General features: G+C 36.3%; 1 protein-coding gene across 2 annotated transcripts; it reads left to right on the top strand.

Annotated features, from left to right (window-relative positions):
• Positions 1-5,575: 5,575 nt before the first annotated feature.
• LOC127844831 (uncharacterized) lies at positions 5,576-11,735 on the top strand. Of its 2 annotated transcripts, XM_052375339.1 has the most exons (3): positions 5,576-5,864; positions 7,358-7,445; positions 8,985-11,735. In XM_052375339.1, the coding sequence occupies exons 2-3, from the start codon at positions 7,368-7,370 to the stop codon at positions 9,849-9,851; spliced, it is 945 nt and encodes a 314-aa protein (XP_052231299.1). In that variant the 5' UTR covers positions 5,576-5,864; positions 7,358-7,367; the 3' UTR covers positions 9,852-11,735. The 2 variants fall into 2 exon arrangements, with proteins under 2 accessions (XP_052231299.1, XP_052231300.1); XM_052375340.1 differs by lacking the exon at positions 5,576-5,864 and having other exon boundaries at positions 7,322-7,445.
• Positions 11,736-12,981: the final 1,246 nt, after the last annotated feature.

Raw genomic sequence — 12,981 nt, 5'->3', positions numbered from 1 at the left:
GGCCAACAAGCACTGTTTGACGCATTATTGAATATTAAACGCAGAGTGTGAGCTCTGAGCAAGGTTCACACTTTTGACCATTACATCAAGGTTCCAACAGTGATCACTAAACTTTCTAATACATTTTTCTAGTCCGAAGAGATCAGATGCGGACGGACACAATTTTTGGTCAAAATATGGACAAACATTTGCAACAAGTAACAATAAAATATATGTGGCTGCAAAAACAAGCTGAATATCATTAGTACAATATTGGTGGACATTGTTTTAAAACATGACTGGAATCATTCATCGCTGTTAAAAATAACGCCTATATCACGGTAACTGTCTTGTATTTGATAAATCATCTAGGTAAACGATACAAGACAATTTACATTAAATGTAAATAACCTATAAAATGTTAAAAACTACATGCACTAAATAATATAGTACACTGTTGTCCATAGGTTCAAACAACAGTAGCGAAATTTATCGTTTGTTCTTTAAATTAAAGTTTTTTTTATAAGTCTTCCAAATCTTAAAATATGAACATGATATTAAACCTTGGCATATATTTTACACAGTACTTAATGTTGCGTGATGATTATGATATATAGGCATTATAAATGTAACACTTTATATCTACCCTTCCCAGACTTATGTTGATTCAACAAGTTATTGTTTCTTATATACAATTACACGTCAGGACGTATAATGGTTTTGGTGACGTCTGGTGGGAATCTCAGTTGCCTCTTCAGATCTACCATAAGTATCCAGTCGTTCACTGAAGCTAGGATGCCTGAATTTTTAGACCTGTTAATGATTGGTGCTGATCCCTCTTTGACGAAATTGATGATGGTTGGCCTTGTCTGCATTAATGGCTTATTCTTTCATATCGCATCAAAGCTGGCTACAATCTCGCTGATGATCTTGTCGTGCCGCCAGCGGTATCATCCGCTCCTAAGTGCTGTTCTGGAAGAAGAAAGGACGTGCTTTATGTTTGCTGACCTTCCACGTAACCTGCGATGGGGGTCATCACTGAAGGCAAAATGTCGTAAACAGAGCGTAGAGGAAATCCAATTCTATAGTGGTCAATTCTCCACATGTAACTCCAAGAAACACATCACGGTTGGAACCCTTCCCATTTTAACCAACTGCCAATTTGTTTTTTTTTCTTTACAACGGCTGCCACTGGTCATGTCTCCTCCTCTGTCGACCAAACTTCACCCTGGATCATCCTTCTCATCTCTGCTGGTGATGCAGCCCTCCAACTGACACTGGTGACATAGCCTAATCCCAACCTGCCAGATGCAGTTGTCCCCACGATGTCGCCGTGTCTGAGCTTGGATTCTGCGTCATTGACTGCATTGTCTGCTCTCCACTTCCGACCTGTGTTGACTTCCACCCGCACTCCGCTGACTTTTTCGTCTGCACTGTCTCGCAGCATCATGGCTTGTCTGACTTTGGTGACCTTGAACTCCTCTGTAAGAGAGTAATTCTGAAGCTGTAGCTTGCTGCCAAAGCTGCACGGGCCGATACTTGAGAAACGTCTTGGAACTCCGAGCCATCTTCAGATGAAGCGGCTTAATTTCTTCACCATGGCTTCGATAGTCGATAACGGGACGCCGTTAACCAAAAGAGGCCACACAAGTCTGGGTAGAACTCCATGTTGGTAGATCCAAGCATTGTACATCTCGGGTAGACCACTCATGTCCACGGCGTGCATCCAGTTATCTAACTTCTTCCGCATCTCTAACACACTTTCCTCGTCGCTGAGAGAACTTCTTAACCTCTTGCCAACGCTCTGTGTCGCTGACCCTGTTCTTTTCTTTCTGATGACGTCTCTAACTTCCTGCAGCTTTTGCTCGGCATTGTCATAGACATATGTAAGTGGTTCCGGAGACATTAGCGTGTTTGGGTCGCCCAGGTCCTGGTCTCTGTTCTCGTCAGTGTACATTTTGTAGGTGATCCTCCACTTCCTGTCTTGGACAATATAGCCTATCTGCTCGCGCAGATTCTTTCTGGGTCAACTCGGCAAATGCTGGTCTTTTTTTCTAAAGCGTCCTCATATCTTTGAGTGAGACGCCTTTTGTCCCCACTGAGTTGGTTTATTTAGTGGTGATTAAGTATCGGCGCTTTACTTGCTGCTCTTTTCTCCTGAGCACCAAATCTGCACATTCGCATTAAGTGCATGATTTTTGCCATCACTGCAAGTGTTCGGTCTACCGCCTGGCAAGCCCTCTCAAGCTCCATGTCTAGCTTTTCATTCCATTCATTCTTCTGTGAGCTTGCTGGCAACTCTTTTCTGTTGTGTTTTGCTGTTGCTTTGTCCTGAGTGTCCTTGGGTTCTATCTCGCTGCTCCCCTCCGAGCCTTCTATCGTAACATTCCCTAAACTTGCGCTGTCGACTTCATCCTCGGATGGACCTTGAAGTTTCTGGACATGGTGGGGTGTAATCTGGTCCCGCCCCTCCTCCGTCTCATGAGGTTGCTATTTGCGTTGTACTATCAATCGGGGGACAGCCCATTTTTGTTCGGTGGATATTCAGCCCCTTCTCGTTCTTGCACGTTTTCCGCAACTACCACAATACCTTGTTAAATCGTTGGTATGTCTCGTAGTCAGTTGGCGATCATGTGTGTCGCAATCCGGTGTCTGGCTTGTATGTCGTTCATCCTTTCCCACCTTCAAACGACCACGGGGGAATCTTTCTGCATATCTGTCAAAAGCGAGTAGTATGATCCTTCTCACAAAGGACTTACTTCGGCTTGTCAAGGCTAGGTACTCTCGAATGATGTCTTTCCAAGCTGTCCATTGTTTAAGTTTTGTCTGATGGTGAAAATCATTCTGAAGACGAAATCGAAGTAACATTCCAAATGCGGATACGTACGTCCGACCACAAAAGAAGCACATATTAATGGCTTCGTTTCGATGTACAATTTCTAGAAAGATTTCGATTGTCCACAACAATATGTTTTAACTGTTTATTTAAAAAATGGCTGAATATTTCCAGCATGCCGCAAATGTCGATTTTCAAAGAGTAATTTCGATATGATCGACAAATGTGTTCATGTTTTTAAAAAGAAAACTATTCCTATCCGTGGAACCTGACATGGGTCTTGTCTGTGTTAAAAGAGTTTGCATTGCGCTAGAACCGCGATAATACATTCGGTGTTAGGCTAGTATTCCATCTATCCGCATCCGTATCCGCATCCGTATCCGCATAATCACAATACGGACGCTATATTCCATTTATCCGCATACGTCGAACGTATCTTTCTTTTGGGGGGAAAATTCTGAACTGAAAACATGTATGCAGAGGAAGAATTTTGTTACATGGTGCTGCTGTTGTTCATGCAAAGAAGTGTAAACGTAAACGAAAGCACAGATGGTGGGCACGTGCAATAGTAAGAAATCGCCAAAAAAAATTGGAACTTAACACCATTTAGTTAAGGAACTTAAACTTGCTGATGAGGAGTTTAAACTGTGTTGGTTGTATAATTCCGTGTACTTGTTCACGAATTCGATTAGTTTTTCAATTGAATTTTTAGATGACAGCTTTCCCTTCATCGTGCTAAATGCCGTCCGTATCTTTTCCGCATCCGCATTAGAATGCTCACTTGAGCGTTCTTTTGCGGACGCCTATTGCGCGTGCGGATATGCGGATGCGAATGAATGGAATAAGCGCATTCCAACTTGTTCTATTGTTTTGCGGATATGCGTATGCGGATACGGACAGATGGAATACTAACCGTAACCTCTTTTTTTTCTGCAGCCATGCGTCTTCATTCACAAATTGCTAACTATCCAGAAAAAAACAACAGAATTAACGTCAAAGTACATGTTCAATGTATTCGCATTCCGAAAGCGATTTAAATTAAAAATGAATTTATAGATTATTGAAAATGAATTTATAGAATAAGCCAGAGGGAAAAAAAGTTGGAGAGAGGTGAAGGCATAAAAAGGGACATGGTGAAAATCGCTCGATTGAAAGCTTGGTACATCGCACGAGACTGAATTCCGCTGTTTCAATTCACTTTTTTTTACATTCAATCATCTACTACTTATATTGCATAAGATTCGATATTTTATGTAATTGATGGGTATTCGCCTTTATTGCAGAGTTCTTTCCCAGTATGAGATATGCAGGGTTCTTCATTCCGATACGTTTTATATTGTCTTTAACTGTTAATGCGCTATTCCCACTTAAAAGTTATGGATGGTTCTCATATAATATCTCGAATATTAACCTTAATTCCCCAGTTTCTTTCGTCATTTAATATCATAAGGATTGTTCCATCAAATAAAAAGTGGATTAAGCTTCACTTATACAAATGATGGAGGGTTAGATCCTAAACACATTCTTGATATTTCTTCCATTGTACACTTGGGGACTTTTCTACCGCACCACTTTTTAAACTTGAATATCTCAGATATTGATTAAAAATTTTGCATACGATCATTTGACTACCTTCTATGCAAGCTCACAATAAAATCATTCATTTGTGACGATTGGACGCTTGAGCACGTGGGGTAGGTGTGGTTCCATATGTTTGCACGTGGCAATGGTGAAACGCCATATAATTTTAGTTTTATTTCAATTTAGTCATTTTAGGTGGGTTCTTACACCAGGAAAACATAAAATTAATTTACAAAACAATATAGCTCGTATGAATATTCAGCACACTTTGCATTTTGCATATAACTATATATATATAACTATATATATATATAACTATATATATATTTCACTATAACTATATATATATATATATATATATATATATATATATATATATATATATATATATATATATATATATATATATATTATATATTAACTGCTTATATGGATTATTGTCGTACATATAGGTATTTGAACATAAACTTGAACAAGTAATAAACCACATTTGCGGTTATGATAATCTAATCAATTTCTTTGTGGGTCTTTTAAAATTATCTTATGAATCACATGACAGGCTAATCCGTTAAAAAACGCCTAATATTAAGTTGGCATTTTTTAATTTCTTAAATGCGGTTGAACATTGATTATAGGCATATGAATTGTGATTATATAAATTTCAACCCGAACAGGTGCAGATGAACGTGTTAATATAAAAAGTCACTGCATCGCGTTCTGTTCGTGAATACTTTGTAATATCGTTGAATTAACTACTGGACTAGCTTCCAATTATTCAAGTTAACTGCTTAAATGTTTGAATCCAAGTTTCGTGAGGCGTCTGCAGGTTTCGTGTTTTAACTTTCACTTGAGGCTCAACCACACTGAGCCTTAAAAAGGTGTATTTCTGTTACGGTAATTGCGACATTAACATATAAATGTCGACGGTAAATGTTCAACGTAAAATAAAATGGCACCGTCGAAAATAATGAGATCATTAAACAACTTCTTAAATAAATTCAAAAGCAGCAAAACTATAATACAGTTTTGATTTTATGTTCTCAGTACATGTTAAAAGTTTACTTAAATTCATGCGGCTTGTAACCGATAGCAAACTGATAATATTTATTCACGCATGTCATTGTTCAGATTACGTCCTTTTCGTTCAGCAAACTCAAATATTGAAGAGTGTTATATAGTTTCTCATGTTGTTTTAAAATGAAGTATTGAACTAATTTTATAAATTGAAGCATGCACATTTATACTTTAATGTATATCATATAAAGTGTTACAGATGCTCTTTTGAAATGTTCTTTTTTTCTATTGCGTAAAAAATATTCTTATTATTTTGCAGGACGACATCTAAAAACTCTTGATTAAACTAGCTACGTGGCGGTCCACATGCCATATCAACACAAGTCGCGTGCGTTACTGCAGTTTTCAAACATTCCGCGCCGAAGAACAACCTTACTGATCGGTCAACGGCACGGTATTATATTATCTGCCATTGTATTGAGTAATCATAATAATACTTTTGTTCAATATATAATAAATTAAACTTAATGTTGTACATTAACGCAGATAAGTAAAAGGAAAATACATTAACGACAACTCCATTAACTACTGTAATATGTTGGTCAATTGCATGAGGTAAGCGCATAAAAGTAGCAATAAATGTTCCCACTTCATCAAGTGTATTATTTTACTACTAGTTTAGTTCGTGGCATCGAACACACCATGCAGTGTATGTTACAATATCAGTAAAATAAAATTCTATATTTACTTCCATTTTACTTCCTTTTATTTGAAAGATTGGGATATATAAGAGGCCGTTGAACGAATTTTTCTTTTGGAAAACTATTCATTTTGCTCGCCCAGGTATATTAGAGACGTTATGTTATTTATTTAACTTGAGTCATTCAACCGGCATATTACCTGACTAGGCTAATAAATCAATTGTGATGTATAAGGTAAGGCAGGTTTCATTTAAGACGTGTCTTTTACACGGGCAGAAGCCATCTTATTTGCATTTTATTGAAAAGCAGTATTGTTAACGTTACATAACATAACTAAAACTTATGTACTGCAACGTGTCAGCTATGAGCAGTTTATATGTACATGCACGCGTATTCGTGATCGTGTTAAAAATATTGATTTGTATTTCATGACAATTACCCGAACTATATCACATATTCTTGTCCATATAAGCTTATAACATGGCCTACGCTGCAGGAATGAAATAACGTAATGCTCAATTATGTTTATTACACGGGTGTTATTAATTACACTAGTTATATAACTGTGAAATGACGTCATTTTTGTGACGAAATGACATAATTATTCCAGCGAATTTCTTCAGTTAAACTCTTTAACAATGTGAAAAAACGGTGAAAAGAGCATACAATCAAGAGAATATTTGTTGGTCATGTTTTAAATAGAATCTTAGATTTGTGGTATTTGTGTATTGAATTTATTAAACTCGTCATCTAAATAAAGATAAAAACTCGGCAAGGCTCGTTTTTATCTTTATTGAGATATATAGGATCTTGCATAAGTGGTCGTTTTGTATTGAATTTATTAAACGAGTCATCTAAATAAAGATAAAACGACGCTTGCCGAGTTTTTATCTTTATTTAGATGACGAGTTTAATAAATTCAATACAAAATGACCACGAATCTAAGATTCTATTATAACATGACCAACACATTTTCTCTTTATTTTATGCTCTTTTCACCTTTTTATTACAGTGTTAAAGAGTTTAACTAAAGAAATTTGCTGGAATAATGACATCATTTCGTCACAAAAATGACGTCATTTCACATTTATATAACTAGTGTAATAACACCCATGTAATTAACAAAATTGAGCATCACGTTATTTCACTCCTGGAGCCTAGGTCATGTTATAAGATCAGTTTAATAAATTCAAAACAAAACGACCACTCATGCAAGATCCTATATTTATCAAATATCTCACTTCAGCACTGTATGGATGGCTGAAAGTGGCACAAGACCTGATGAACCGGAAAGATTCCCAAGACAGGGCAATATGTCCAGCAAACAAGACCTGGTAAGATGATAAGTCGAGTGCAGTTATATGTCTGCGTTTCCCCTACCCCTATTATATTTCTTAATGACATTTCAATATAGATGGTTAATGTTTGTATAACTAAAGGCAGATATACGTTAACATCTGTAGAAAAAAAACAACGGTAAATTTATACTGTATATCAATAATTGGTCCCAAATTAAATACTTTACTTCTGTAAAAAATGTGAAACATTAAAAATGAATACATCCGTTCTCATGAATCTTCTTATAACCACTTTTCAGTGTCTGCACGTGCCAAAGTACGACACTACTTTTTGGCAACGTTTTTCACAGTTTTCTTTCAAATTATTAAAAAAACTATTTAAACATCAATATATTGTATTTACAGACATAACAATTAAAGTTTATTTAATTTCGTTAAATTATGCAGCTTTAACCATAGCAATTTAGTTTATTATCAATAGTTATAACATTATTCGTTCCGCATTTGCAATTTCAGATAATAGAGATTTAAACATTATATGTTTAGTATGTTTATGAATGGATGTCATAAATATATATGAACTCGCCGTTGATTACCGTCTATATTTTCAGTGTCTTTATTTCAATTCAATTTATTTATTAATTTATGGTTGGCAATACTTGTACCGACTATTGGATTATTCACTGAGAACATACACACGAAATTGTAATATATTTTCACAAGATAATACTTAAGAAATAATATTTTTCTATCATGGTTTGTTGTCGAATAACCCACAGTAAGGAGTCTTGATGTGTAGGAATTAAAGCACGAGTGCGAAGCACGAGTGATTTGATAACACGCATCTATGCAACTTACTGTGGTTTATTCGACAACAAACCATTATAGAAAAATATTATTTCGATTCTAACACGATTCTGATTGATTTGGTTCAAGCTTTAGGACGTGAACTATATTTTTCAATACTCCGCCTTTCTTAGTACAAAGTTCACTATTTAGTGACGTCATTGATGTGTATACAAACATATGACGTCGTTTTCATTCATAAATATTTTGCAAATGACGTCACTTACATTGAAAACAACAATCGTAGAAACTTAATGACGGCACGTTTATTGATGCTACTGAAAAGCTGACATGTTATAAATGTATTCTGAATTACGCTTCCTAACCAATAACATTCTTTGTAGGTGTGGTTATGCCACTTATCACCAAATATACAATTTGTTATTTCATTACATTTATACATGCTACATTTATTACATTTCTTTCAGAGCGTGTTTTAGCACCTGCATTTTACTGCAATATTTTCTTTATTTATTCGGAACTATTTTCGAATCATTAAGCTCCGCCCATAAGTTATTGCAGAATAAACCACGCTTGATTTCCTTCTTTGTCTATAGAAAACAAGTTGCGTGCCGTGTTAGAATTTAAAATTGATAATACATCGAATGGTATGGCCTTAAACGAATTATTTAAATTGGAATAATTTTAGTATTGCTGATTTATTTGACGACTAACGACATAATGTTATTTATGACATGTAGCGTGTTTCTAATTGAAACGTTTTTTTAGATTCAGTGGGAAAATACCTCCGTTGAGACATGCACTATACTGAGCTGGCTCGGTTACGGACAGGAGATCATACAGGCTCGGAGAGACGCATATCGGGAGATTGGCAAGCTGTTAACTGCACGGGTATGTGGAGAGGCAACGTTAATTATTACGGGTAGCAAAGGTGAGGGGCTGAGCAGCTACTTGGAAAGTGATTTGGATCAAATGGCTGTAAATAATAGAGTATTCTGTTTAGAAGATGATGTAAAGTCAAGTGCCTTTCCTGGGGAGATAACCGTGTTGAGATCACTCAGCCGCAGGAGTTACCATGGTCACTGTAGACTGCTACTGGAGAGACTCGATACAACAATTCACAGTTACGTACATGGTGCGTTTTGTGATGACGGATATGGTCGCGAACTTTTGAGCAGTGACTTGTATGTTAATAACTGGTCGAACGAAGACTTGACTGAGGGCGAGGTGCAGCATGAGCGTGCGGGACCGTCAATTCCGAGTTCAATGAGTGGACTCATGCACAGTGACCATGTACATGCATTACATTACTACTGCCCCAACATTCTGTCAAAATGGGCCGCAAGACCTCGCCACTGGCCGCCACCGGAAGCCGTTCAGAGGGTCGTATCACTTGGGGCATTTCTTACGCCTGTTGGATTTAAAGGAAGTGAATATCAACATGTTGAATGGAGAGTGTGTTTTAACGCCGGTGAGATCGAACTAATTAGCAATCTTAGCGACATTCAAACTAAATTGTATGTTTTATTGAAAATGATAAAGAACGATGTATTACATCCACGTAAGAAAGAAGTTTCATCGTACACATTGAAAAACATCGTTTTATGGATGGCGGAAAATAATCCTCAAGCCTAGTTTCATAAAAAAAAGTATTTTGCAGTGGTTGCACGAAGCATTGGATGCGCTTAGAGTTGCATTGATCACCTTAGAGCTACCATACTATATGATTCCAGAAAGGAATTTGATGGCAACCTCTGGACTGGATAGGGAACAGCAACGCACATGGATATCAACGATTACAGATATGCTCAATGAAGGTCCTAGGGTGATACTCAGACTTCCAAAGATACGACAATGCATCGTAGCTCACCCTGAACCATTACGATGGTACAGCGTGAGGAGAATAGAGCTTGAAATGCTAACGCTCATGCGCTTGAACAGATCGGTAATCTGCAGTGATGAGAACGGGGAGATTGATTATACCGATGCGATTTTGCAGGCATTAAATAGACGAATAAACGAGGTTATAACGGATGTTTGCGTGAGGATGATAATGGAAGGGAGTCGAGTTATCAACGCACAGGCTATTTTTAATAGAATTCGGATGTAAAACGTTAACGATGATCAATAGATCAGTAACGAGGCGCGGACAACACTTATTTATAACTTTTGAGTACATATTATCTTTAACAAATCACCGATCATTGTTGCCAAGAACGTGAAAATTATACAACTTATCGTGATAGTGATTTGTTCAGTAATTGATATTTGACATGCAGACGTTCGTTTCACTTTTTAAAAATGTGCACAATTTTACAAAAGATTTGTTTACAGTAGGCTGTAAAATTTACCGAAACAATAAATGTCGATACAATTTATTGAAAAATGTCAATCGCATAGATGACAGTAGTTTGCAAAATAAAGTTATGTAAAGTAATTTTGCTATATTGTATATATCTTAATAAAATATGTACGTATCGCGCTTGAAAACCAGTTGTATAATTTCAAGTTATGCATATATTTCTTTTTAGAACTAATAGTAGTAACTCATTTTGTCGACGTATGTAGAAATGTGACTTGTGTTTATTTGCGTAAGCATGTTAGGAAATAAAGTGTGTTTGTGTCATTTGTATCTCATCTTCTTATCTAAATGTTCACTTGGCTTATGGTTGGTATTGTTAACGCATTTGCACTGAATGAATATATGTGTTACTGGCAGTAACTGAAAGTCCACTGGTATTGTTGTAATTGCTGTAAATGTATCGATAATATTCTTGTTTTCCTTGTTGAGTAGAAACATTGTTGTGATTTGTAATATTGATAAAAAAGTATTGAACACATTGTTGCACTTATCGATAAAAATGGTGCATATGATATCTGTGTTCATTCATTTTTTTTTAAATTTCTTCAATAACGCTATTGTTGCATTCACAAATAAGAAATGAAGTGCAGTTGTTTTATGCGAATTTATTAAACTGCTTCTTATGTGAATTTATAATTGCTCGTGTTTTTTTACTGGACAAGTGAATGTAAACTTTTGAGTTTTTGAACGGCCGTGGACCATCCATCAACAGCTACACGGTGCTGAAGGACACTGTCCTTGGCTTGGTTATAGGTCCACGGGCGTAGATGTTAGTAGTTTTTGTATTGTTCAGTATCGGTTGGATCGTGAGGGGCACTGTGGGAGAAAAAGGACATGTTCTACCATGGCATTTGAAATGGCATTTAATAAACACGGATATGTTCTGGTCACACTTATATGATTGTTAAGCTTAAGCATAATTTTTGAATTACAGTTTATTAGAAGTATCCACTTAACATCACTCTTACGCCATTGGCTACACGTATGTTATGGCCATTAAACTGTTGACTTTATGCTAAATACCCATTTTGTGTTGTAATCATATGAATGGAATGGAATTTTCTGCATGTTAAAATGCATGATGCCTGATTACATTCCGAGGGTGTAACTTTGTATGTTTAATAGCAATACAATTAAACTCAGTTGCAAAACCACGATATATTCTTGTTTTTGTATGCTTCCTGTAAGAATGTAGGCGCCATTTCGCTTTTCGGATGCCTTATTGAATATCTATACTACTACAGTGTTTCTTATAAACGTAAAGCCTTTAAGTCGCTTTATTACATAGTCAATATTACATCTGTCACGAGATAAGTATTATCATTTGAGCAACTTTTCTTTACTAAATATTATATACCTATAGATAAAACATGAAAGTTTAAGAATATAAATACGTCATATTTAACAATTTCTACGAATCGGATAATCAGAGTTGCCAATTTCATCTTAGATGTTAGAATGTAAATAAAAAGTGTTTTCCAAATATTTAATATGTGGCGCTTGGGTGCAAATACAAAGTCGTGATTTCGGGTCATCGACACTGTACAATGGTAAAATCAAAACACGCACTTTTCATGGCCAGAACAAGTTTACCGAATTTTAAAGGCCTGTGCAAACAGTTTGGATCCAGATGAGACGCCACAGAACGTGGCCTCTCATCAGGATCCAAACTGTTTGCTATTCTGATAGTATTCTTTGAAAAAAATCGAAGAAAATGCTCATTTTAGAAATTTAGCAGACAACATTTTAGCAGACGACAAATTTCCCAGCATGCAAAGGGCTAAGCTTCTCGACTAATAAAAGAGCTTAGCAATAAGCTGAAGAAACTGTGTGCAATTCAAGGTAGACAAATCTGTTTTGTTCTTGGTTAATGTAACAGAGTTACATTTCTTAAGATCCGTTTTCAGGTTACAATCTTGCGGAATTGGAAATACGTTATCTACGCTGTTAAACTAGATGTTGAATTCATTGTTTTGTACTATTTCAAAAAATGCAAATTATTGTTTATTAATTTGAGAAAACTGGGCATAATGCATGTGCGTAAAGTGCCGTCACAGGCTAATCAGGGACGACACTTTCCGCCTACATTGGATTTATGCTAAGAAGAGACTTCATTTAAACGAAAAATGTGATACAAGCGGAAAGTGTAGTCCCTGATAAGCCTGTGTTGTCTGCACAGGTTAATCCGGGACTACACTTTAAGCACAAGCATTATGCCAGTTTTCTCATAACGCGACTCATTTAAGTACAGCGCTTGATTATTTGATGTTAATATTCGCGATAAAGGTTTATCAAGTGCATGAGAAACGTTTTCTGACGAACATATTTAATCCTTATTGGTATTTTTAATATTTGGCGCATATCAGAGCGGTAATTATTTGAGCCGCGCTCTGCGAAAACTGG

This window comes from Dreissena polymorpha, chromosome 9 (genome assembly GCF_020536995.1).
Source record: "Dreissena polymorpha isolate Duluth1 chromosome 9, UMN_Dpol_1.0, whole genome shotgun sequence".
NCBI lineage: Eukaryota > Metazoa > Mollusca > Bivalvia > Myida > Dreissenidae > Dreissena > Dreissena polymorpha.
The sequence above is the reverse complement of the archived record's forward strand: the minus strand, read 5'-3'. Positions and strand labels throughout refer to the sequence as shown.